The sequence below is a fragment of the Panthera leo genome, chromosome B3 (genome assembly GCF_018350215.1).
Source record: "Panthera leo isolate Ple1 chromosome B3, P.leo_Ple1_pat1.1, whole genome shotgun sequence".
Lineage (NCBI taxonomy): Eukaryota > Metazoa > Chordata > Mammalia > Carnivora > Felidae > Panthera > Panthera leo.
Genome location: NC_056684.1, coordinates 145000989 through 145026001, shown reverse-complemented (window position 1 = coordinate 145026001; position 25013 = coordinate 145000989). Strand labels below are relative to the sequence as shown.

The window sequence follows — 25013 nt, the reverse complement described above, 5'->3', positions numbered from 1 at the left end:
CCACAGCACCCCGGGGGAATGTGCAGACCCCCTGAGTTTTAACCCACCCCGACATCCGGTGCACGTTTGAGAAGCACTGTTGTGAACCCCCAGGGGACCGTCACAGGCACACGTGCCCCACGGGCCCACCACGCTCCCGCAGGGGCTCCCGCAGCCGTCCAGCACATCCTCCCCCGGCACCACGTTAGAGTTGGCTCGCGTCAGCCCCCGGAGCCCGCACCCTCCACTGCAGGCCACCAGGCTACCCGGCACCCACCCCAGGCTCCCAGCACGGTGACACCAGGTGACACAGATACGAAAGAACACACCGTGGGCCCCGGAGCGCGTTCAGGCTCCGTGCCCGGTGCGCAGATGGCCTGGCCTCATCACCTGTCCACGCGGGTGGGGCCCCCGTGAAAGGGGGGCAGCCGGGATGCGATCCGAGCTCGGGGCTGAAGCACCTGTGGCACCCGCGGGCTCCACCTCTCTTCTGCACCCCGCGGTGCCCGCCCAGCCCTCAGCCAGCCTCCCGCTCAGCCATCTACCGCCAGCGTTTTGCTTAACCCCACTCATCTTTAATAGGAGTTGTCTTTTAAGAGACCCCAGGGACGGCTTTCCTCCTAGTGAGGTGTCATGGCGGGAAATAAAAGTAATCTACGATGCGTGGCAGGTCCTTAATAGAGTGGTGGCCGGTGGTGCCGGTGCGTGCCCGGGCCGGGTGGGGCGGGGGTGTGGAGAGTGGAGCCCACAAGCTGTCCAGAAGGAGCCCAAGCATCTGGGGCGCAGGGAGCCCCGAGCCGGGCCACCGGGCTTCTCTGGCCACAGACCAACAATAACCCGATTCCCGACTGAGCCCACGTACTTGTAAACCTCAGAACTCCCTGCAAGGAGGAGACCTTCGTCCCACCCCCCACTGCCTGAGAATCACAGCAAGTCAGGGGCAGGAGGGGCCTGGCAGCATCGCCTGAGGGCAGGGGACAAGAGCCACTCTGAGAAGGCAAGGCCTCGGCCACAGCCCAAACTTGAGTGTGACCTGTCCCCGGGGGTCAGTCAGGGCCGGCAGGGCGAGGACCAGGGAGACCTGGGCAGGGGCTGTGGGAGGAAATGAGGCCATTTCATCAGAGCCTCGGCTCCTGGGGCTCCTCCGCCCGGCCCGCTGCCCAGCCTTGGACTCCTGTCCTGGACCCCAGCCACTCCGGGTTCCGCAGAGGCTTCCTGCCAAGCACTCAGGGGCGGGGGGGGGGGGGCGGGGGGGGGCTGTAGCAGGACTTGGAGAACATTAGCGCCCAGCAGGCAGCCCGGCCCCACCTGCCCCACACCGCCCCCAGGGGCTGAGGTGGCCAGGGAGGGTGGGACTCTGAAGGACTACGAGGCCCCAGGATTCATTTCCTCCTCTGTAAATAGGTACAGTGGTGCTCATTCCCAGGATTTCAGGAAAGCCCAGCACGGAGGGGCCGCCCAGCACGAGTGTGTGGAGGGTGTCCGCCAGGCCCTCAGGCCGATGGAACAGGCCAGCAGCAGACAGCCCTGGCCAAGGCAGGCCTCCCCCACGCCAACAGCCGGTTCCCTGCTCCTCCCTAGGTCGGGCAAGGTCGGCCTGGGACCCTGGTGCTGTGGGGGGCGGGGCATCCTGAACCCACACTCCTAAATCTCCGGGGGACGCAGGGGCTGAGAAGGACCCAGGGTTGATGGGTAAGGTGGTGGAGGAGGACGGAACAACTCCGGGTCACAAGCTCCAATCTGCACGACCAGAGGGCAGTGCTCTCTTTGCCTGGTGGGTCACACACGAGGCCAGATGGCTCCCGTTCCCTCCGTGATCCTCTCAAGAGCCAGGGGTTTGCGGCACAGACCTCAGCACAGCTGGTCACCCTCAGGGCCCTGGCAGCAAAGCACGGCGAGGTGTCCTTCCCCCAGACACGTTCCGGTCACGCCTGGACAGGGGCTGGGCCTGGCACTCTCTGAGGTCCCGCCAGCCCTGGGAGTCGGGAATGCTGTCGGCCAGGGCTCCACCCTACGGTCTGACCTAACTCAGGGCACCCTCTCCTCCCTCCTCAGCCCTGCGGTCGGCCCCCAAGGGGCTGGGAGCTGAGGAGCTGGGCCCTGGCCCGCCTGGCCCTCCAGGTCCTGCCCTTACAGGCTCACCCCACCAGGCATGACTCAAAGACATGTCACTGCATTAACAAGGGCCCAGGACGGGCACTCTCTCTTTTGATGAAATCCAGGCCCCTGTTAACAGGGACAAACCCAGCAGCCACACCTCGGTGTCTATGGCCCGGGGGAGGGGGCCCCTGGGGGCCGGGCTTGCCATTAAGGGCTGCAGATTTCTGGAGGCCCAGGCCTGGTTTCTGACCAGGGAAGGTGGAGAGAGCAGTGGGAAGGTGCCACCAGGCCTCACAGAGGCTAAGAGAATACACAAGCACCACACCCAGGACCATGAATGCCCACTGCGTTGTCGGAGGTGGGGGCCCAGGGCGGGACCTGCAGGGGTGAGGAGTAGGGAAGGCGAGACATGCCGGGAAGTGCAGGCAAGTCTGAGTGGTCGGGCTCTGAAGAGAAGGCTTGGGAATGCAGGAACTTCACCTGCGCATCTAGCTCTCCGCATCCTCAGAAGCTATTCTTCCAGGAAGCCTGCCCTGATGCCCCCAAGCTGGGCTTCCCAAGTCTCTGCCTCCTGCTACTACAGGAACCAGTCCCTGTCCTGAGAAACAAGTTTATAAGGCCGTGTCCATCCACCAGGCAGAGTCTCAGAAGGGAAGGTGTCTGCCAAGCCCAGGGCAAACACCAGGGAAGCTCGGGACGCAATGACATGGCTAAGAGTGAGTGAGTGAATAGATGGGTGCATGGGTGAGTGGGCAATGAGTGCATGGGTGCAGAGGTGACCGGGTGAGTGTGTAGGTGAGTGGGTGAGTGTGTGGCTGTGTGGGTGAGTGGGTGTGTGGGTGAGTGGGTACAGAGGTGAGTGGGTACGTGGGTGAGTGCATGGGTGCATGGGTGAGTGGGTGCAGGGGTGAGTGTGTGGGTGGGTGGGTGCGTGAGTGCATGGGTGAGTGGGTGCAGGGGTGAGTGGGTGCGTGAGTGCATGGGTGCATGGGTGAGTGGGTGCAGGGGTGAGTGTGCGTGAGTGGGTGCATGGGTGAGTGTGTGGGTGCGTGGGTGCAGGGGTGAGTAGGTGAGTGGGTACATGGGTGCATGGGTGAGTGGGTACAGGGGTGAGTGGGTACATGGGTGCAGGGGTGAGTGGGTGCGTGGGTGCAGGGAGTGAGTGGGTGAGAGGGCGCAGGAGTGAGTGGGTGGGTGGCTGGGGGATAGACCCCTCCAACATCCCTCGGGGAATATTTTGCCTTTTTACAAAGAACAATTGCTTCTCACAAACGAGGTGACTGCACAAGCAGGTGGCCTTGATGGTGAGGCCCTTCCCTATTCGAGGAGGCAGCCAGGGCTTTTTGGACACGTGTGTGGCCCCCACTCCCACAGCCGCATCGTGTCACCTGGGAACTTCACCTCGCAGTGGAGACACTCTCGGCAGAGCCGTCTTGCTCGGGGTACCTGGCTTATGCTGACCGCGTGCCCCTGGGCGGTGCCCCCTCTGGCTGAGGACCTCTGCCTGGCACCAGGCCGGACAGTCCTCGGGTTGGGCATCCAGGCAGACACCCAGGAGGGGCTCCACCGAGGTGGCAATGCGGGGCATCTATGAGTGCGGGCGGGGGTCCCGGTACCTGAAGGAAACCTCACCTGCCACCTCCCCAGCCCCTGTCCAGGAGACCCCAACAGCTCTTCCAAAGCATGTACGTTCAGCGATTTGGGAGCTGACCCCCAGAAAGACCCAGAAGGGTGGGCGAGAGACCACTAGAGGAGACATCTTAGGAGGAGGGGAGACGGCAGAGGTGAAGGGCAAGGGCACCCCACGGTAGGAGCAGGAAAGCTGGGGAAGGGGGTCAAGGCCTCCAGAGAGAATGTAATTATGCCCTCCCCACGGAGCCCGGCCTTGTCGGAGCTCTGGTCAGTTGGCACTCTGAGCTCTCGGCCACAGCTGTGGCCGCCATGTGTGAACGGCCCATCCAGGCCCAGCTGCGGGGAGCAGGGCGCCAGGCCTCAGCCCTGAGCCGTACAGCACAGCAGCATTAATGAGGTCCTGGGCACCCGGCGCCCACGCGACCACTCTGCCTTGGTTCCCCAAATCGGGGTGAGGGGCTCAGAGGTCCTGGGAAGGCCCGGGGCGAGGCTGGCCCCCAGCGAGTGCTCCAGGACCAAAGGAGATCCCAAACTGCCAACGGCTACCCCATTCCGCCTCCCCCGGCCAATGCCAGGCTCCTACTCACCCCTCAAAGTCCACCTCCGTGGCACTCAGCACCACGGACAGCACTCTGCCCTGTCCCTTCACAGATGCCACACGGCCATCAAAGGCTGTCTGCACAGATACCCACCCCCGCTGGCCAGGGGGCAGGGCGTGGGCTGGGCTCAGCTCTGCCCCTGTAGGAGCCCGGCGAGGGGCAGAGGTGGGAGCACAGAATGTACACTCAGCACACGCCTGAAGCCCCCCAGGCCAGGATCCGGCAGCTCCACGGCCCCCCAACACACACACTAAACAAGAGAGCGGACGTGTGGTGCACAGCACTCCCATCCCACCCAGGGGGCTGTGGCCCAAGTCAAGCACAAGGTCCGATGGCCTTCCTGGCCAGACACCCACCCCCCAACTTGGCCCGTGCCTCTGCGAGACGCTGCTACGATTCAGGGCTGGTTCAACAGGCTGGAAGTAATGGCAGCGGGCAGTGCACAACCCCCCCATCAGAAAACTTGCCTCCCGCTGTCCCCACACTTGTTTCTATGGTAACTTCCCAAGGTCAGCAGCAGCCTTGCTCCGATGGAGACAAAAGGCAGCCGGCACCTGCTTAGCCGGCCACAAGGTTACTAATGAGCCAGCGTGGCCCCCAGAACCTGGGACCACTGGAGCGCTCCTTCCTTTTCAGAAGGCTTGAAATCCCCCTGCAGGCACGGCCCAATGCAGCAAGCCACTACAGAAAGCCCTAGACACGGAGGCTAACCAGGTGGGGACGTGCCCAGCTTGGCCCTCTCGTCCCCTGCACGGGGACTCCCCCGCCGGCCCCACAGCCAGTGTTCGCCAGCCCATCAGCACCCCCCTCCCCGCCCCCCGTCGGGCCTCACAGCCCCACAGCCCGTGCTGATAAGGCACCTCGCCCCTCCACCCGCACATGATTCCTGGACAAGCTTATCAGTGCCCGCCAGGGCTGCTAATGGGACAGTGACCCGCATCTGGGCCTGCCATTACCACTCATTACCACCATTACATCCTGTAATCCACAGTCCTCCGCCGTGTCTGTCCTATCTGCTGAATCCCAGGGCCCTGGCGGGAGGGGCAGGGGCAGGGGAAGAGAGCCCCTCACCACGCACCACTTCCCACCTCCAAACCTGCCGGGCCTGGGCTACACCAGCCCCCGTCCCCAGCACCTGGGGCCTGCAGGGCCGCAGCTAAGCATCTGGGGGACCAGAGCTCAGGCCGGCACTGGACCACCCAGCTCCTGGCCGACGGGGGAGCTGGATCTTACAGGGACAGATGTGCCGGCAGCCCCCCGGGGAGGGGAGGGCAAAGCGTGGGGTCTGGGTGCAGCCTGCCCTCCAGGACGCCCTCCTTCAAGCCCCGTTCCACTCCCCCGCCCCCGGCTCCCCGACTGGGATCAGCCTCTATCTGAGGCCCAGCCCACACCGGCCCAGGGCAGGCCCCAGGACACCCGTGGCTGCAGCCCACCCCTGGTGCCAGAGGCCCATCCACCGTGGCCCTGCCGCTCCCCTGCCGCCCTACCAGGCAGATCGGCCACAGCTCTCCCAGGGAAGGCCTGCAGGCCACGGGGGCCAGCGGCCCAGGTCCCCACCTGCTGTGTGTGTCCCAGCACCCCCGGGGGGACGTACCTAATGAAGAAGGAGGCTGCCGCCGACGGGCCTGTGGAGCCCCCAGCCGGGGCGCCCGGGGCCGGGGTGACCAGTGCCGTCGTGCGGGCCCCACCGCGGCCCCACGTCTTCGACGCGCCATCAGAGCTCAAGGTGGGGGAGCCGTCCCGGACCGTGTCTGCCACTGCCACCGCAGCCACCGCCGCCTCAGCCTAGGGGGAAGGGGGAGCCTGCATGAGGAACACATGCCTGCTGGGGAAGCGGACCGCACACCCCAGGGCCCCCACATGCTCCCCGGGCCCCCCCACACACAGGACCCCGGCTGGTGGCCAGCCTCACAGGGCCCACGGAAGACAGGTGGACACAGATGCCCACCCAGTGACCCCCACACCCCTCACCCCCGGGTCACCCACCTGGGAGCACGCAGGGGCACGATCAGAGGAGAAACCACAATAAATATTTGTCAGCAGCACTAATTGCCCCGTGTATGATAATGTATGACGCTCCCATCATCTGAAATACTACTCTGGCATTTCCAGCTAATTAGCTAAAATAAATTCTAGAAAGAGAGACAGCCTCGTAATGAAGCACAAATGTAATTAAATGCTCCCTAGGACGGCACCAGAAAACCTGAGATCCGTCCACCATATATTATGTTTATGTGCCCACGTCGGGCCCTGGACCCCCAGGCCAGACCTGGCCCCGGAGGGGGTGGATGTGGCTCCTGGCAGGAGTGGGGGGTGGGGGGGAGCAGCCTGCCTCAGCCTGGCCACTCCCAAACCCATTCTCCTAGGAACCCCTGTCCCCAGGGTTCAAGCCTCCCCAGGTACCACACTGGTCCCTGGGCCCCCTGCTCCACTCGGCCCCAAGGGCTGTGGACAAGCACTGCCTGGGCCACCTTCTACGCCAGGCCTGGGAGGACCAGGGTCCTCATGCTGATGGGACATGGGCCTCCCTGGTGACCCTGAGGGTGAAGAGCCACATTCTGGAGGGCCCAACGTCCTCGGGGTCTCCTAAGGGACGCAGCCAGAGGCCACGGTGCCACCACACGCCTTGGGAGGAACGTTCTGAAGAAGGTCCTGCCACCTCGCCACGGCGGAAGGTCCTGCCCTGCCCAGCCCACGGTCAGCACCAGCTTCCAAACCCCTCTTGGGACACAGTAAAACCATGTCTGCAAAGGAAGTTCACAGAGAACCCCAAACTTCAAGCTAGATAGAAGCCATGCACTCCCCCCGGGGGCCCCTGGTGCACCGGCCGCTCCCCCAGGAGATGGAGGACTGGTCAGTAGCAGAGAAGGGTACACCTGAAACAGCCCAGGCCCTCACCCTCCGCGCCCTGCCACCTGCCTTGCCTCTGCCTAGAGGGCAGGAACTCCTATGCATCCCTCAGAACCCAGCCCAGCCAGCCCTCTCCTTCTCCAAGGCACTCCCTGCACCTGCCCCAGGTGCCCTGTCCCGGCCTCCCCCAGTCCTCTGACCTCAGCTTCCCTCGGGCTGTCTAGTGCTTCTGCACCCCGCCTACGGGGCCATGCCCAGCACCATACTTTCTCAGTCCTCCGGCTTCCGTGAGCACCTAAAACATGTCAGGAATCAGGAAGACCCTGGGGGGTCCTACCGCACAGACCTGGTCCCCTCCACATCCTTGTGCCAACACCTTGCCTGGGGCACGGTAGGTGCTCAGTAAATCTGTCTTCCAGGAGCACACAGCCTGGCAGGGACGCATCTTCTCCCATGGCTGGGAGGCCCCCTGTCCCTGAGGGAATGGGGCTGTTGGAGTGGAGGGGGCACCAGCTCCCGGAGAACATTCCAGGAGGGCCAGCCAGGCCTCGGCCTGGACGATAAGAACGAGAAGCTGCTTCTCCAGGAGGCTGTGGAGACCCAAGGCAAATGTGTGGGTAACGCAGGGCAGCCCGGCCGGAGGCCTCCCGTACATGCTCACACCTGCCCTCAGACGTGAAGACCTTTCTCGCCACTGGACGCAAGTGCTCCCCACAAGACCCGGCGCGGTGGAGCAGAGCGGGTGGGAAAGACTTGCCACCTTCCGTCCCGTGGACGCTGACCACCGGGGCCCCGCAGAGCAGAGCAGGGTTGAGCACCCACCGTGCGCCCCAGGGCCGGGGAGGGGACCACCACCCGCAGCACCCCCGTCCCCACCCCTGTTGGCATCCTGGCTCCCGCCAGCCCCCCGGGACGGCTCTGCCGCGGGGCCCACGCCCAGCAGCACGGGCCAGGCCGTCACTCCACTCAGTGAGGCCTCCCGGCCAGCGGGGGACCCAGGCATGGGGTCACAGAGGGGGCCCTCCACGGCCCCTCCGTCCACTCCCACAGGGCCCGGGCCAGCCCACCGTCGCATGCAGCCTCTCCGCCTCCAGCCAGAAGGTTCTGGCACCACCTGGCGATGGCGCGGGTCGCCCACACTGACCTGTCTCCGGAGTCCCGCACGTGCCTCGGCTCCGCCGTCCCACGAGCTGCCGAGACACGGCCCCGGCCATCGGGACGGCCGCTGCCGATTCCTGCCGGGAGCAGAACCCAGGCATGCCAAAAGAAGCCGGAGGGGGCGGGAGGGAGGGCGGCCAGAGGGAAGACCACGACAGGAGGACAGGAGAGAGGGGTCGAGGAGGGGAGGGGAGGGCGGGAGGCGGCCAAACAGAAAAGGCACGAGAGGGAGGCATGAGAGCAGCAACGAAAGAGAAGCACGAAGAGAGGAGAGCATGAGGCGGCCGCACCGGCCCGGGGCCCAGCGCGCAAGCTCAGAGCCGGTCCCCGCAGAGGCGCCCGAGGGCAGCCGGCACCGACGGGCTCCAGGCGGCGCCTGCCGCGGGGCTCCGGGGAGCACCGTCCGGGAAACACCAAACTGGCCCCCTGGGCCCGAGCCCCTCGGCCTGTGATACTCTGGCACGTGAAGGACGGCGTTCGCCAGCTCCTCAGCACGAACCCCTCACTGGGGGCTCTTCTGTGCCACGAGGCGGGGACGGCTGGGGGGCAGGGGGGGAACGAACGGCCGGAACTGAATCCCGCAGGCCGTCGCAGCCCGCCGTGGGGTGCGGCCGGTCCTGCTCGCCGGGCCTGCGCCAGGTACCAGAGGCTCCGGGCTGGGAATGACCTGACCCCTGCGGGTGCCCTGCCCACCCCCGCCCCCATCCCATCACAGAAACAGCTCAGCTGCAGCACCACAGGGAAGAGGGGGCCATCTCATCCAATGTCTGTTCCATGGAGGGGTAAACTGAGGCCCGGAGCGAGGGCACCAGCAACAGGCCAGGTCAGAGAGACAGGCCAGGACCCTCCACTCCCTGCCACCCCAGCTGCATCCCTGAGGATGGGCGGGCACCTACCAGGGACCGCGAGGACGAGGGGAGGCAGGCAGGCAGGCTGGTACCGAGGTCACCGGCGGCAAACTCCCCGGCCGATGCCACACCACCCGCTCCCCGGTCTCCATCAGAACGACCTCGGCTCCCGTTCCACACATCACCTCCTCCAGGAAGTCCCCCACCCAGGCAGGGCCTCCACTGCCCCAGCCCCCACGGCCAGCCCGGAGCCCTAGGCTCTGGGTTCTCCCCTCCCCGCCGACCATGAGCCCTAGGGCGCGGGGTAGGGCCCGCCGTGGATGTCTGCAGGACTCGTGAAGGTCTGCACAGGCTCCATGCAGCCCCGCCCCCGGCCGCCCCGCCGTGCAGGCTCGTGGTCTCCGGCTAAGAACCGAGCACAGGAGTCCCGTGGACATCTCATGGCTGCTCCGTCAGCACGGAGGGACGTGCTGCAGTTCGCGGCCAGGACCCAGTGCAGCAGGTCAGGGCGGAGGACCTGGGGTGGCCCCATGGCCACCACCCAGCATCTCGGGGCAACCAGGGTGGCGACGGCCCGAGCCTGGCTCCCGTGGGCACCTCCGTCCCCTGTGGCGGCAGGTCTGCCCCTCGGCCTGACGGTCCGGAAAGCATCCGCCAGACTGTCCCGCCGGGTGGGCCCCACAACCAGGAAGCAGCACTGGACACTCAGGAGGTGGAATTAGCTGGGAAGGGCCGAGCTCCGTGCTCCCAGACGAGGGAGGCGGGCTTCGGTTTTGATTACAGCTGTGGCTGCCGAAGGGCCGCTCCCTCCAGACACGGGGCTCTCCGGACGGTCCCCCAGAGAACACGGGGCGGGCTCCCAGCCACAGCGCCCAGGATGTTCTGGGCCCTCAAAGTCCTGGCTCCCGGCCTCCCCCTCCAAAGACCATCCCCCTCACAACCTGCCTCCCCCTCTCCGTGCTGAGACACAGGGCTGCAGCCCGCCCCCCAGCCCTCCCGGCCAGCTGGAGCCACGTCCGCTGGAAACAGTCGCGCCCCGGGGCCGCCGGTGGGCACCCGAGCACGTCCTCCAGAGGTATGCACACGCGAGACTTTACCATCCCAGAGCCACTTGCTATCGATGCCCTGGTTCCGGGGAAATTACCTCATCTGAATCCTAAAGTTCTATTTACGCTTCTAATAATCTCCCCATCGATCGCCAGGGCTGCTGTCTAATTACAGATCGTTCCCACCCACCCCAAACGCAATCAATGTGCACATAAAACAGACAGGGAGCCTTAAACGCCCACGTTTTACGACGTGCTGGCTGCAGGCAGGACTGCCCAGCAAGAGGCCAGCAACCCCCTGCCTGGCGCGGGAGACATAGACTCTCAACGGCTGCACCGACCCCACGGCCCCCGCGGTCAGCTCATGTCCCTCCTCTACCTCCTGGGCACCCTCAGAGCGAAGGCCGACCCCTCCCTCTGCCTGGCATTCGAGGCCCCTGTGAGACATGCATCCAGCTCCCTTCCCAGGAGCCCTCCGGCTATTCCCCGCGCCCGCGCTGACCCGCCACAGCCGGGCCAGCCACGTCTGATGCTTCCCTCTGGGCCCAGCTCAACCTCACTTCCTCCGGGAAGCCACCCAGCTCTCCTGAGCTGCCTCCCCAACTCAGTGCTGCCCCCGAGGCGGCCCAGTGCTCAGCCAGGAGGTACCAGGCATGCGTGGCAGGGGCTGGCCTCCCCCTTCCTGGCCTCGCCCCGGGACTTAATAGAGGAGAAGTCAGAAGTGGCAAGGCCGCACCCAGGACCCGTCATCACGCCAGCTGGAGGCTAGTTCGAGACCCAAGTGCTTCCCTGAGCCCCTGCACACCCCACCCCCAAGCTGCCAAGGGCCGGGGAGGCCCCAAGGGCAGAGTGCCGCTCCAGGACTGGCCCCAGCAGTGGTCACGGGGTCCAACTCCCAGCGAGGGCAGGATGTCATCAAAGGCACCGTCTCGCTAAACTCAGAGTGGACGGCAAGCCCAGGAGTGGGGACCGGGCAGGGGTCTGTCCTGCTTTGGGATTATGTGTGACTTTGTCCCAGCAGCTGGGGACCCTCCCTGTACCTCCACGCCCCACAGCCCCACGAGGCAGAGTCCACGGGGCAGGTCTACCCACCACTCTATTTCAGAGACGCTCACTGGCCAGGCTCGCACGGCTGGCTCTGGAGTGACCGGAAAAGGGACCAACAAAACTAGTTTCCACAGCGACCCCCTGATCTCTCTGCCCCGGGGGTAAGTGATGGGGGAGGGGGGCAGCAAGGGGGCTTCTCCGTATACCCACCATCACCAAGGCAGCAGCGTCGGGACGCACTTGGCCCAGACCCCCGCCCCTCTCCCAGCTCCCTTCCCCCTGCAGTCCTATGTCCTGATAAGGCCCCCAGGCTTCACACCTCCACCTCCAGGGAGGCCTCCGTGCTTCACACCTCCAGGCCTCGGCCTCCACACAGAAGGCTCCTTCTGCCTGGAAGGCCCTTCCTAAGTGTTTGCCTGGCGAACTCCTACCCTCGGGCTCTTAGCCTCAGTCCTCCACGAAACAGACTGGCACAGCTGAAGGCCCAAGGCCCCGGGAGAGGGCAGCCCCGAGGCTTGGGCAGAGCAGCCAGGCGCATTCTGGAGAAAGGCCTTCCCAGGACAGCATGGTTAACCTCATTCATCACCCTAACCCAAACCGACTCCCTCCAGTGTCCCAGGAGACCCCTAATCCAACAACCCTCACATCGCGACTCCTATCCTGGTATACTTTCTGCTTGAGGGAAAACCAGGGGCGCCGCAGACCCCTGGGAGAGACCACCCCCAGCCAAGCTCTGTGGCCAGGGGGAACGCGGCCGGTCCCGGCTCTGCCCTCCAAGGCTCGCCTCTTCTCCACCTGTGTGGGGGACACCGGCCCAGCGCTCTGCCTGAGGACGCCCAGCCCAAGTCCATGGCACCCACAGGGCCCGCTGGTGCCCAGAGCTGGCTCCATGGAGGCCACGCCCCCTGGTGTGGGGGGCCACGAGGAGGGCCCGAAGAGGAGAGCCCTGGGGGAGGGGACACTGCCGCCGACTGAAAAGATGTGCCTCCTGAGAGACCGGGGGAGTGGGCCCAGACCGCGGCCACCACCTGCAGGCCCCTCCCCCTAATGCCAAGCTCTGTCGCGCCATCCACAGCCTCGGGGGCAGCCAGGAGGGGAGGGGCCGCCGGACCCCTCCCCACGAGATGTTCCCTCTGCCTCTGACCCTGAGGAGGAGGGCCCGGCCCTGTCCCAGGAGCCCTCCCGTCAGCCCACGCACCAGCCGGTGCTCTCAGAAGCAGGAGCGGCCGACACCACGCCGGGCCACGCATGCTGGTGCTGCGTGGAACCGACGTCCCCGGGGCCGCGTGAGGACCCTGCCCGCTGTCGCGTCGTCAGCACACTTGACGGGGGCCTCGGGAATGTCCGGGGGCCTCCCCCAGTGTTCACGGCCCCTTGCTTAAGGGGGTGCTGCTCAGTCTGCACAACGTGAGCCACGGTGAGATGTGGGCAGGGCCCCTCAGAGGCCAGCAGCCCGCCCCGCCCAGGGGACTCACCAGGCACGACGGTGGCAGAAAGCTGTTGACCCTCGAGACGCTCCACATGCCCTCCAGGCACTGCTGGGCCTGGATGGTGACCGTGCTCAGTGCTCCCCCGAGGCCAGCAGGCGCCACCGACACCTGGACGCTGGGCCCAGACGGCCAGGCCAGTCCCTTCCTCCTGTCCGGCCCCACTCGGCCCGGCTGCCTCCCGGCCGGGCCACCGGCCACTGGCACAGCCCGCGGGCTGGTTACGGTGCCCGGGCCGGAGGCCACGAGGCCAGGGCCTCCGTGCGGGGCGTCAGGGTCCTCGCGGCTGGCAGGTGCCTGGAGCAGCCGCAGGGCCTCCCGCGTGAGCTGGTTCAGGTGTGTGTCACAGACGTCGCAGCGGCGCTCGGCCTCCGGGCGGCATGTCGGCAGGGCCCCGGGCGCCGGCAGCTTGTCGAGGAGCAGAGCGGAGAGGCAAGGGTCCTGGGGGGACAAGGACAAAGGTGGTCGGTGCCTGGGCGCCAGGACCCAGCCCCGCGTTCCTCACCCGCCACGGCGCCAGGCCAGCTCACGCCGTGGCCGCCGCATAATCCATAACTGATTAATAAGCCCCCAAACGGTTTCGTCTGCGCGCACCCAGCAGGAAAATAATTATCGGAGCTTAATAGTGGGGCCTACGGTGCCCTTGACAACTACCTGCCTCCTCCCGCCCTCATTACTGTGCTCAGTAGTCTCGGCTAACGAGGCATCTGCGCGTTCCCCCAACACCCGGGCCGGCCTCGAGCAGCCAAGGCCGCAAGGTTGCAAAGCATCCAGGAGGCGGACACCCCCCACCCTGGCCCCGGGGCCCTTCCACGCTTGCAGGCTGCGGGCGCCCCAGGGCTCCACTCGAAAGCAACACCCTCCCCCACCCTGAGGGCCGGCCCGGCTCAGCCCCAGGCGAGGTGGGGTCTCCCTGCCCTGGTGAAGCCTCGGCCCTGGTGGGGATCTGGAGGAAAACGCGAGGCGGCCCTGCCGTAAATGTGCCAGCAGAAGTCCCGCCGTGCAGTGACACTCCGCGGAGGCGAGCCAGGCGGTTCCAGGTCCACGGGAAGACGGAGGCACTGGTGCCAGCTGGCAAGGGGGCAGGAGGCTTGAAGCCCACCCTGCTCGATCGCAGGTATGGACGTGGTGCCCAGGGCGTGCGGCGCCTGGTGACTCCTCCTGCAGCCCAGGGTCCCGGCCGTGCGCCGGGGGAGGGGGGCACACGGTTCTCCCTCATCGTGAGCCTGGCGTCCAGAAGGGGCTAGGGACAGGAGCCAGGTCAGCCCGAGGGCGGCCCTCACCCCGCCTGGAGGTCAGGGAGGCCTTCTGGAAGAGGGAACACCTCTGGAAGGAGGGAGAGGAGGAGAGAGCCAATCCTCAGAAGGAACCTCACTGGAGGCAAGTTCTCAAGAGTCCTATCTCCAGGGCCCACGCCCGGTCCCTTGACCAAGGCTCTGCCTTGGCGCCCCCCTGGCGCAGCCCTGGGGAGGTCGGGGTCAAAGCCGGAGCCAGACCCTCCACAAAGCACTGGCCCGGCCCAGCTGTGGCCGTGACCACCCAGGGCGTTCGTCCTCACATGGCCAGCTGGGCCGCTCGGCTGGAGCTCCTCCCGCCCCCGCCTCGGGACCTGCTATGATCCTCCAGACTCGGAGTTTCTTCGTCTCCCAGCCACGCCACCCCCACAGGACTCCGGCCTCCCCAGATACGCCCCTTACGCACAAGAGGAAGCTGAGGCCCCCCTCCAACAGAGGGCATCTCATTCACCCCACCCAGGTTCCCCGGGCCTGAGCGGTGGCCAGCCCGACCCCTGCACCGAGGCCCGGGAGGCTCAAGGGGGCCCGCTGTGGCAGCGTGGGCTGGCTGACAAGGGCCACTGCTGGTCAGCCCCGGGGGCCGTGGCTCTGCCCCTGCGTCACAGTCCCTGTCCGGTCCTCCCCGGCTCAGCCGCAGCCCAGACCACTGCCCCCCCACCGCCCCCCACATACCCCCGGGAGACCGGGTCCCACGAAACTTGGCCAGGCAAGGTGCACCAGCTGCCGGACCTGTGGGTCCCTCCAAAAGGCCTGGATTTTCTCCGGCCAAGGCCCAGAGGCCTCCAGAGCCTCTGAAGTGCTCCGCATGCCTGGGCCCAATCAGCAGACACCCCCCAGCGGCTCCTGCAGTCGGGGGCGGGGGCGGGGGCGGGGGGCAGGCCCACAGAGACCCTGCAGGAGCCTCCACTCGGGCTGGCACCCGGGGCCACAGATGGAATCCAGACACCCTGTCCCCAGCCACAGGCAGGGCTCACACGGGGCCTGGCTCTGTCACTTGTCACTTCCCGCCTGTTTTCCAGGTCCCAGCTCTGATTACTCTGGTTTTTCCACTCAGCAGGAGGCTGCTAATGGTGGCCGGGTGTGAGGGGAAGGAAGTGCCATTAAGAGACTTGAAAGGCAGCCCAGCCCCACCCAGCCCCCCCCCAGCCCAGCCCCCACCCCCTCAGGCCCGGCAGCCCATTGTTCCAGGGCCGAGGCCGGCCTGGGGACCTCAGGCCTGTGGGGGAGCCCTGTGGCAGAAGGAGGCAGGAAGGAAAGCTGGGGGGGGGGGGGGGGGGGGGGGGGGGACTTACTGACCTGAGCACGCACCAGACCCCCACAGGCACACAGCAACCCCCCCCCACACACACACCAGCTGTGTCATCAGGAACGCACATGGCAGATGTCAGGGAGGCCCCAGCCCCACCAGGGCCTCAAGCTCCGCCATCAAAGCCCCAGGAGGAAACTAGGCAGGTCTGCTCCAGTTGGGGGCAGGGGGTACTCACCACACCCCAGCCCCGCTTCGCCAGCCCCCCAGGAGCCCCGGCCCAGACACACCTGGGCCCACCCCGTGGCCCAAGCCCACTGTGGGGCCAACCACCCCTTCCCAGCACCGGCAGCCAAGCGCGCCTCTCAGGGGATCCTCACCTGCGCAGGGCAGAGGGTATCTCTCCCAGCTCTGTCTCGTGTCACACACACGAGACACGAGAGGAGAGCCCTGCCTTGGGTGACCACGCAGAGACCCTAGTGGGGCCGAGAGCCCGCCCGGCCCTGAGCCCCTCTGGCAGGCCGGGCAGCACCGGGCTGGGCCACTCACTGCTCTCACTTGGAAGCATGCGCCCCACACCGGAGGGACCTAGGACCTCGCCAGGCTGCTGGACCAGCTTGGCAAACAGCAAGCTGTGGCCAGGACAGCCTCCCCACCCCCAGCACCCTGGCCCAGTGCTCAGGACTCCGCGGAGGGGGGAGCTTCACCCACACCACCTGCCGCCCCTGGGCGGCCTCCACAGAGACAAAGTCTGGGCAGTCCCTGCAGCCCCGCCCGCCTCCCCCCTCCGGGACCACGGTGGCCTTCCCCTCACAAGCCAGCAGCCCTCAGACCTTAATGCCGGGGGCTGGGAAGGCCCTTCCCCGAAGCCAGGTCTCCCCTGCAACTGCCAGGGCCCACAGGCCCAAGCCCATGAGAGGTCACTGGCCCAACTGCAGGAATTTTGACCCCTGAAAGGCCCAGTCACCATGCCATCTACCACCCACCCCCTCTCCGGAGCCCAGCACCTTCAGAAAGACAGTAATTACCCCACTGCAAGATATTACCTTTCGCTTTCCTCTGCAGTCTAATTAAAAGATATTTTACTTGCATTTGGAAAATGTTTTTTTAATTTGATTCAATTTAGCACTGCAAACCATCTACCCATCATGCCGCCAGGGTTTTAGGGAGGCTCCCCCCCTAAATGTAATGACTTTCCATTTTTCATCTCCTTTCTGGGGTCTCCAAGTTGCTTCAAGTAATCCTTCCACTTCCTCCTGCATTGGAGGCCCAGAACGACTGCTCCAGGGACAAGCTCGCCCGTCATCCCACCCAGAGGGGCCTCCCCAGCCCAGGGCGAGCGGCGCCCACCCTCGGGGCAGGACAGGAGCTCCCAGATCCCCACACTGAGGCCGACACAGGAGGAAGCGGGGACCGTGCTCCCCAGTTGGGAAAAAGCCCCAGACCTCAGAGCTGCGAGACAACCCCCTCTGAGCCCTCGTCACCCCGCCTTTAAAAAGCGGGCTCAGCACCCACCGGCAGGGCCTCTCGGAGGGCAGACGGACCCAGAGGCCAGCCTGCGGGGGGGGCCCTGAGGCCTAGGGGCTCCCTTCCCCAGCCCACCACTCTGTGCGGCTGGAGCCAGGGTCCTCGCTGGGGTCCCTCTACCTCACCCTCCCTTCCCTCCACAAACAAATGCCCCGGGGCTGTGACCCTGGGCAGCCACTGCTTCCGGAGCTGACCACAGGTCCAGGAAGGGACCCCTGGCTGCCGGACCAGGCGCTGCTCCAACCTTGCAGGCTCTGTTGGCGATGACATTCCGATGTCGCGTGCGGCCTGGGGGACCCAGAGCCGGGGGCGGGGGGCGGTGGGGGGCAGGGGTTCGGTTTTCCGGCCAGCCACACCTGGGCCGCCGCACCCCTGCCTCCACCCGCCACGCACCTGGCCGAGGGCCCAACTCTCAGCCAGAGGCCCTGCCCACCCACATCCCCTGGGTCCGGCGGGAAGACAGGAAGACTGCACACCCCCGGGCCAGACCCTCCCCCACCCGCCAGCCAGAACCCCGGACACCGATCCGGTCCCACCAGGCTGCAGTTCCGAAGGCCCCATAGCTGACACAGGCTCCCCTCCTCTGCCGGGGGGGTGGCGTGGGGGAGCGGGGGGTGCTGCCCGGCCCACCCGGCGCCGACTGGCACCCGTCCCCAAGGCCCTGTGCCAGGCACCAGCCAGCTGGACAGCTCGGGGCACACACTAGTTCATTGAGACCCCCTCCCTTCAATGGCCTCCCCTGTCCTCCGCCCGGTGCCACAACGCCATGCGAGGGTGGCGGGGACCCTGACGGCTAACAGCCTGACCAGCAGGACGGCCTCGGCTGGGGGGTGGGGAGCGGCGTGGACAGGCTGGCTTCCTGGGGGCGCTCCCCACTCAGAGGCGGCTCTGCACATGCTTCGGGGGGGCTGGAGCTCACCCAGACACGGCTTTCAGTCCAACTCTGTGGGGGTGAGCTGCCGCTCTCCTGGACCCCATTCTCCTCATCTGAGCCACGGGCCACAGCACACTCTCAGGGCCACTCAGGAGGGCCCAGAGCCCCAGGGAGGCCGGGCGCTGCCCTGGGCGGCCCAGCCAGAGGAGGCGGCCGCTGAAACGGAGTGGAGCCCGTGCCCCTCAGCTGGCCCCGGGCCTCCCAAGTTCTCCTGATGGGAACCTCTGCGTGCGGGTGGCCAGCCCAGATGTGCACCCAGCCACCAGGCCCCTCCGATGAGGCCGCCAGGGGGACCCAGGGCTGCAGCGCTCTCGTGAAAGGACTTCCAGGGGATCCCTGGCCCCAAGCTCAGCTCCAGGGCTGGAGGGCGAGTCCGCTCCCCCACACCTCCTGACCTTCAACCTCATCCCCTTTCCCCTCTTCCCTCTACCTGGCATCCCGAGACAGGCATCCCCACCCCAGAAGGCCATCCCTGAAGGCCCTCACCCCATCTCTGTGGGGCTAGTTCTGAGATCGAATGCCACCTCGTCCAGGAGGCCCTCCTGGATGCCCCTTTCCAGAGTCCTCTCTCCCAGCCCCACAGCACTTCCGTTATGAGCACAGACATGGGAGGGTCACTCACCCCCACGCGTGCTGTTTCCTCCCTCACCACGTGGGGTGGTGGAGTTAAGCGTGTTTTGCTCAGACAGAGGTCAGCCGACAGCTCGCAGGCATCGGCCCTCCCGTCTGCCCGGCTCCCTGTCCCCACTCCCCCTTCCCAAAGCACCACCCCACAGCCCAGGGTGGTGTGCACCCCGGCCCCTGACCTAACCAAGCCCCAGGGGCGTTCTGAGAGGAGGGATCCCACAGCACAGACCCAGCCAGCCCTCCTCACCCATCACCCAGCAGAGAGGACAGACACGGGACAGGACGGGTCCCAGCATCATCTCGAGATCCGGCGCCCAGACTGCCAGGCCCACCCCCCCCCAGGCTCCCCACTGGCCCACCGCGCCGGCCGGATGAGTCCCCTCAGACCCGTCTCCACAGACACCCAGCCGGCCACAAACCATGCTCCTCACCGGCCACATGAGCCTGAGGGGCTCTTGGATCAGACCACCGAGCTTGGGAGGCACGGCTGGGGCCCAACATGCCGAGAGCTCGGGAAGGGACGGGGCAAGGAGAGGGGCCCCCAGCGACGAGACCAGGAGGGCCCGTGGCTGCACTTGCTTGGGTGACCACCAAGCAAGCCAAGCCAAAATGGCTCCCAGACAATCCCTCAGGTTTTAGACGGGCCGAGTTTGTGGGGCCGGTGGGGGTTCCAGGTGGCCAGGCATCATGGCTGTGAGGGGTGGACAGGGACCTTCGGGGACGGGTGGGCCAGCATCCATCACGGGGTCAGAGGTGAGTGCAGAAGGCCAGCACCGGGCCCGGCGGGACCATCAATCTGTCAGCCCCAGGCGCCCGCTGAGCCCACCCACCCCTGCCCCCAGCCCAGCCCCCACAACTGAAGCCTGGGATGCTGGCGGGGAGCCCCCCACCCACAGGGCACCCGGACCCCTGCAGACAGCCCTCAAGCCACCCCAGCCCCACAGGGGATCCCCCAGCCACAAAATGTGACACTGGAAGTGAAAATGCCCCCTTTTAACCCGGGGGAGCAAGGCACTCGGCCCCAGGACCCTGTTCGCAGATGGGGAAGCAGAGACCCTGCAAAGAGCTGATGCCCCAGGCTCCCGCTTCAGGCAGTGGTGCCACGCCCGGGGTTCCCTCCCGCAGGGGAGCGTCTCCAGCCACCACGCACCCCGCCTCCCGTCGTGGAAAGGGAGAGCTCAGAGCTCAGAGTTCAGCAGTAAAGTAAAAGGTGTGGCTCCCCGGGGCACCTGGGGACTCAGTGGGTTGAGCATCCGACTTCGGGTCGGGTCACGACCTCAGTTCATGGGTTCAAGCCCCGCATCAGGCTCTGTGCTGACAGCTCAGAGCCTGGAGCCTGCTTTGGATTCTGTGTCTCCCTCTCTCTCTCTGCCCCTCCCCTGCTCAAGCTCTATCTCTCTCTTTCTCAAAAAATAAATAAACTTAAAAAAAATTTTAAAAAGGAGTGGCTCCCAGAGGCCCAGCCACCTAGCCTGGCTGCCTCCGGGAACCCAGGGGACAGCCTGGCCTCAACTCTACTCCCCCCGGCCCCCCACAGAATCCTGCTCTGTTCCCAGGGAGTGAAGGAGCAGACAGAGGCCACACAGGCCAAGGGGACACTCAATCCACGTCTATTCTATTCATTTACTCACACTCCACACCTTTTTGCACAAAGCACCGGCCACGGCTTTCAAGAACTACTCAGCAGACGGCAGATACAAAACCACGTGACTAGAGACAGTTGCTTTAGAACAAATAGGAATGATCAATTCCCAAAAGACACAAGAGAACACGCCCATGTCATTGGCGGAAGCTGAAGAATCCACTGGCCTGAGCTTCCCCGCAGGCATAGGAAAAGGGAAACTACAGTTGCCTTGCTATTTAAAATAAGGACCGGCTCTTCTGGCTCCCAAATGAGATCCTTCCATGACACTCGAGGGATCAAGGGACCCAGGAAAAGGCCCCAGATGCATTTCCTCGGCCCATCCCAAACCATCACAGGTCTTGCGGCAAGGCTCTGAGCAGCCCGGCGGGGGGGTGACCTGTGGCCTCCCTCCCTGACCCTCCACCTCTCACTCTCAGCAGACAGGCAGCAAGGCCGATCTCCCTACACAAGCCCCTGGCTCCGCCCCACCTCTGACTGTAGCGGGAAGCCCCTCGTGCTCCCTCCCACGAGACACAGGGACTGGCCGGCACCAAGGCCAGCTCCCGAAGCCCCATCTCTGCTTGTGGCTGGTGCCCAGAAGGCAGGGGTTGACAGCCCTTCAGCTCAACCCCACCCGCACTGCCCACCCTCACTCCCTGAAGCCCTGGACCAGCAAGGAGATGAGACAGGCACAAGGACCCTGTCATTCCATTACTGGACCCAAGTATACCAGGGGGCACTGGCTGCACCACCGTCTATCCCAGGGAGGAGGGGCCAGCTGAAATCTCACAGAGACCTAACCGCCCCCCCTCCCTCCCCCCGCACAGGCCCGGTCCCCCAGAGTGGCCTGGGAGCCTCCGAGGCCCACAGACTGATCCCTTCCCAGCTGAGTCATCACTGGGGCCCCTGCCAGATGGGAGACCAGCCCCAGGGAGCTCCCGCCCCTCTCACACCTCCCCAGCCCCTCCCCAGCCGCCTCCAGAGCCTGCCAACACCTGGCTCAGTGGGGGTGCTCTGCTGAGGCCGCCTGCCCTGCCCTGTGGAGCCCCAAGGCAGACACCCTGGTCCTGGCATGGGGGCGGCCCCAGAAACAGGTGGAGCCCAGGCCAGGCTCCCGACAGCGTGGGAACCAGGGGTTCAGGGACCCTGACCGCAGGCAGCAAACGTCCCACGCCAGCTGAGCTCAGCCCCTGCCCTCCCGGGACCACAGGGCAGCTGGGACAGCAGACCCAGGGGCCCACTGTTGCAGGGCAGTGCAGTCAGAGCTGGGGGCCATGGACACGGAGCACCCAGGGGACTCAGAAGGCTTCCTGGCGGGGGAGTGACAGCTGAATGTCGAGCTGGCAGAACCCCACCCCCAAGCCAGACCCCAGAGAGAAGCAGGAGGCTCTCCAGAACTCCAGCCTTAGAAGCCTACTTCTGTCGCCCCTGACCGTGCACTGGACAGGAAGCCACGGCCTCCCCAGCAGCCTTCAGACCGACTGTCCAGCTTGGTGCAAACTGTGAGCTAGCCCATGCCAGGGGCTGCACCGGTGGGCAGGGACCTCGGCAGTGGCTGTGGAGCTCATGGTGGGTGGGTGGGGGTGGGGGGCAGGAGGGTGGGACCCCCTGCCAGGTGAGCAAGAGGTTTCCAAGAGCCGAATGAGAATCGATCCCTTTCCCTCAACAGGGGGCGCTAATCAATCCCACACCGGCACCGACGCGTTGAAGGTCATGGGGTCTCTGGTGAAGTGGTCACCTCTGTGTGATGCACCTGGATGGCAGTTGGGATGGGTCCCCAAGCAAGAGCCCTGCCCCCGCTGCTGCAAGGGGAGTTAGGATGGCCATCCTCCATGGGGGCTGTCACCCGGGTGGGGGAGGGGAGAGCAGGAATCCAGCCCAACAGCCATGGGGGTGAACACAGAGGGGTAGGTCACTCAGTCATTCAACAAACGTACAGGGGTCACCCAGACCCCAGGCCTGCCTGGACAGAGCTCCCGGCCTAGGGGCAGCACAGTGGCCAAGGGGTGTGGAAAGGGCCGAGAAAGGCCCGGGTCGGGTGGCCCTCCAGAGTGGGGTGGGGTATGGGGGAGGGAGGCTCAGTGACCCTGGAGGAGCAGTCAGAGCCATGAACGTGGAGGGAAGCCAGTCCGCGCAGGCTGAGTCTCCCAGCCACAGTCAGCAGTGCAGGCACCAGTACCGGGGGCGCTGGCGACTCGGGCTGCGTAGTTCTGCCATGTGAGCATAGGGAGGACGAAGGCCGGGGGAGGACGGGGCCGAGGGAGGATGGGGGCCGGGGGAGGACGGGGGCCGGGGGAGGACGAGGACAGGGGAGGACGGGAGCCGGGGGAGGACGGGGCCACGGGAGGATGGGGGCCGGGGGAGGACGCGGCTGGGGGAAGACGGGGTGGGGGGAGGACGGGGACGGGGGAGGACGGGGACCGGGGAGGACGGGGACGGGGGAGGACAGGGACGGGGGAGGATGGGGACGGGGGAGGACGGAGACAGGGGAGGACGAGGGCCGGGGGAGGACAGGGGCCGGGGGAGGACGAGGACGGGGGAGGACGGAGACAGGGGAGGACAAGGGCCGGGGGTCTGCAAAAGGAATGCCTATGAGAAACCACCTGGGGTGACGGACAGGATGGGGCCTTCAGGCAGAGTGGCCTCTGTGGGCAGGGGTGTCCCTTTCAGTGAACCTCCGTCTGATGGGGCCAGGACGGCAGCACTGGGACTGGCAGAGACCCCTCCTGATGAGAGGTCCCTCCTGGCTGCACTGAGGGTGGGAGCTGGGGGCGGGCAGGCATCGGGAAGGGACAGAAGGGATGCTGACAGGGGTCTGCAGGAACTCGCTGACCAGTGCGAGGCAGCGGGTGAGGAAACCGGACAGTGTGGACGCGGCCCCAGCTTCTGCCTCGGGGAAAGGGGGACACAGCGGCCAGTGGCTAAGCTGGGGGGCACTCAGCTGCGGCAGAAGAGGAAGGCCCAGGTTTGGTCCCTTCGAGGGACATGTTGCGAGCCCCCGGCAGACTTTTCAGAGATAGGGGCACCCGGGAGGGGCACAGGGAGATCAGAGCAGGGAACTGGCCAGATCACCTGGGGATGAGAAGGGTATCTGTAGCTGGGCCCACAGTGGGAAGAGTCCGTGAAAGGGTCCTGAAGGGTTCATCTGGGGAACCTGGCGAGAGCTGAAGGGGGCTGAGAGGGGTGCCCAGCCTGGAGGCCCCCATCTGGCCGTCCGCTCCACACCCAGGCCCACTGCCCTTCTTGGTTCGGGTAAGGACAGTCTCCCAGGCTCCAACCCTCCCATGCCCTCTGGGGGCATCAGGACACAGTCCTAACCACTCCACGAGAATGTTGTCCCTGGGTGGGGACTACGGTCACCTTCACTCCCCGGACGGGGAAACTGAGGAAGACACAGATTGAAAAGAGGACACAGCAGCAAAGGAGAGGAGGGCCTTACACCCGGAACACCTGATGGCTGGGCAAGGCTCCAAATGCCCCACTCGACCCCACGGGCACCAAAGACCCGGGCACAGAATGACCCTCGAGGCCCACATCCCGGCAAGAGCAGCAAGGGCTAAGGGGTTCGAGCCGCCCTGTGCTGGCACTGTTCTACCCACCTGTGAAATGGGTACACAGATGGTCCCGGATCTCAACAAACCTGCCTGAGGTCCCAGAGCAGGGAGCCGTCTGCTGGTGGGAGGGTGGGCAAGGAGCCAGCTGGGCGGAGCCCTGGCGGGGATGCCAAGGGCAGAAAATGGGGTGACCTTGAGCCGGCGGAAAGATCAAAGTCCCTCCACCTTCTCAAGCCTTTCTCTACACCGAGATCAAGCAGGGACCCCCAGGGTGAGGGCCTCCGATAGCCAGGCTCCAGTCGGGCTCCAGCCCCATCGCCCAGTGTCTTTCTGGCCTCAGAACAAAGCCCAGTGCTTCCCTGGACCGTGGGCCAGACTCTGAGGAGGACTGGGCTCACCGAAGCCAATCACACACAGCCCCCACCCCCCCAGCTACCTCCCAAACCGAAAGCAGAAGCAGGTCCGTGCACGTGCCCTACGCACCAACTCCCCAGCCTTCCCTGAAGGAAGTTGTGGGCCAGGACGCCAGGGAGAGCCTGGGCTTCACAGGACAATGACGCCTACCAAGGTCCAGAGGTCTCAGGCCCAAACCCCTAGGTCCCTGGGCGTGGGTGGCTCAGCCCAAGGGCCTGGAGGGTTTCCATCCTCTGGGGAGAAACAGTGGATCACGGGGCCTTCCCTCCCGTGGGCACAGCACTCTACAGGTTGGACCTCGCTCCCAGAATGGCCCCGGAAGACTTCATTCATCTGACAGAGGAGGAAACACGGCGGGGGAGGGGCCGCGGAGCAGGAACAAAGCAGGGGACCCTGGTCTGCTGGGTGAGCATGCCACTGGGTACCAAGGATGGCCAGGAAAGGGGGTGAGCCCCCCACCTGGCACTGAGGGCTACTGCCAAACCCAGGACAGGCCGGGGCAGGGGGCAGGTGAGCCCTCTGGGTGGTCAGGACGCTTCCCTGCTCAGCATCAGCAGGAGGAGACCAGTGAGCCACGCCCCCCCTTGATGAGGGCCTCTGTCTCTCTCCACTGGGATCCCCCACCCACCTGCAACCAGCTGGCCAACATGCCCAGCACCACCAGCCACGGAAGCCACTCCTCTCTCTGGCCTCAGTTTCCCCTAATGGGGTAATAAGATGGCTGGGCAGCTCTGACAGACCCCCGGAAGTCTGTCCCAAACCACCCTCTCGTGGGGCCCTGAAGGTCCTCTGCTGTCTTTTCGACCAGATGCAGGCCATCTGGGGCACGGAGCTTGGAAAGCCTTCACGCTGCCCGGAGCAGCAAGTGAGGAGGGTCCAGCCCCACCCCGGGGGGCAGGCCGCAGGTCCCCTCTCCCCACCGGAGAAAGGGTGCGCCCAGGACAGAAACGAGACTCCCCTCCCTTCCCCCACCTGGCCGAGACAGGAACACCAGGGGACCCCTGGAACCCAGGGTCTGGCCCCCACCCCAGACTTCTAAGCCCCCT

At 65.9% G+C, this 25013-nt stretch overlaps 1 protein-coding gene across 2 annotated transcripts in view; it reads right to left on the bottom strand.

Annotated features, from left to right (window-relative positions):
* The window catches only part of KIF26A (kinesin family member 26A), a 40747-nt gene that overhangs the window by 14229 nt on the left and 1505 nt on the right, over positions 1-25013 (bottom strand). The window contains exons 1-3 of one of the 2 annotated variants that reach the window (XM_042944446.1): positions 7542-8132; positions 7361-7455; positions 5905-6095 (exon numbers count right to left, since the gene is read on the bottom strand). In XM_042944446.1, coding sequence (XP_042800380.1) covers positions 5905-6095; positions 7361-7455; positions 7542-7815 — 560 coding nt within the window. In that variant the 5' untranslated portion in view covers positions 7816-8132. Of the gene's footprint in view, positions 1-5904; positions 6096-7360; positions 7456-7541; positions 8133-12734; positions 13188-25013 lie in introns of those variants that run through there. The other variant, XM_042944445.1, reaches the window with a different exon arrangement.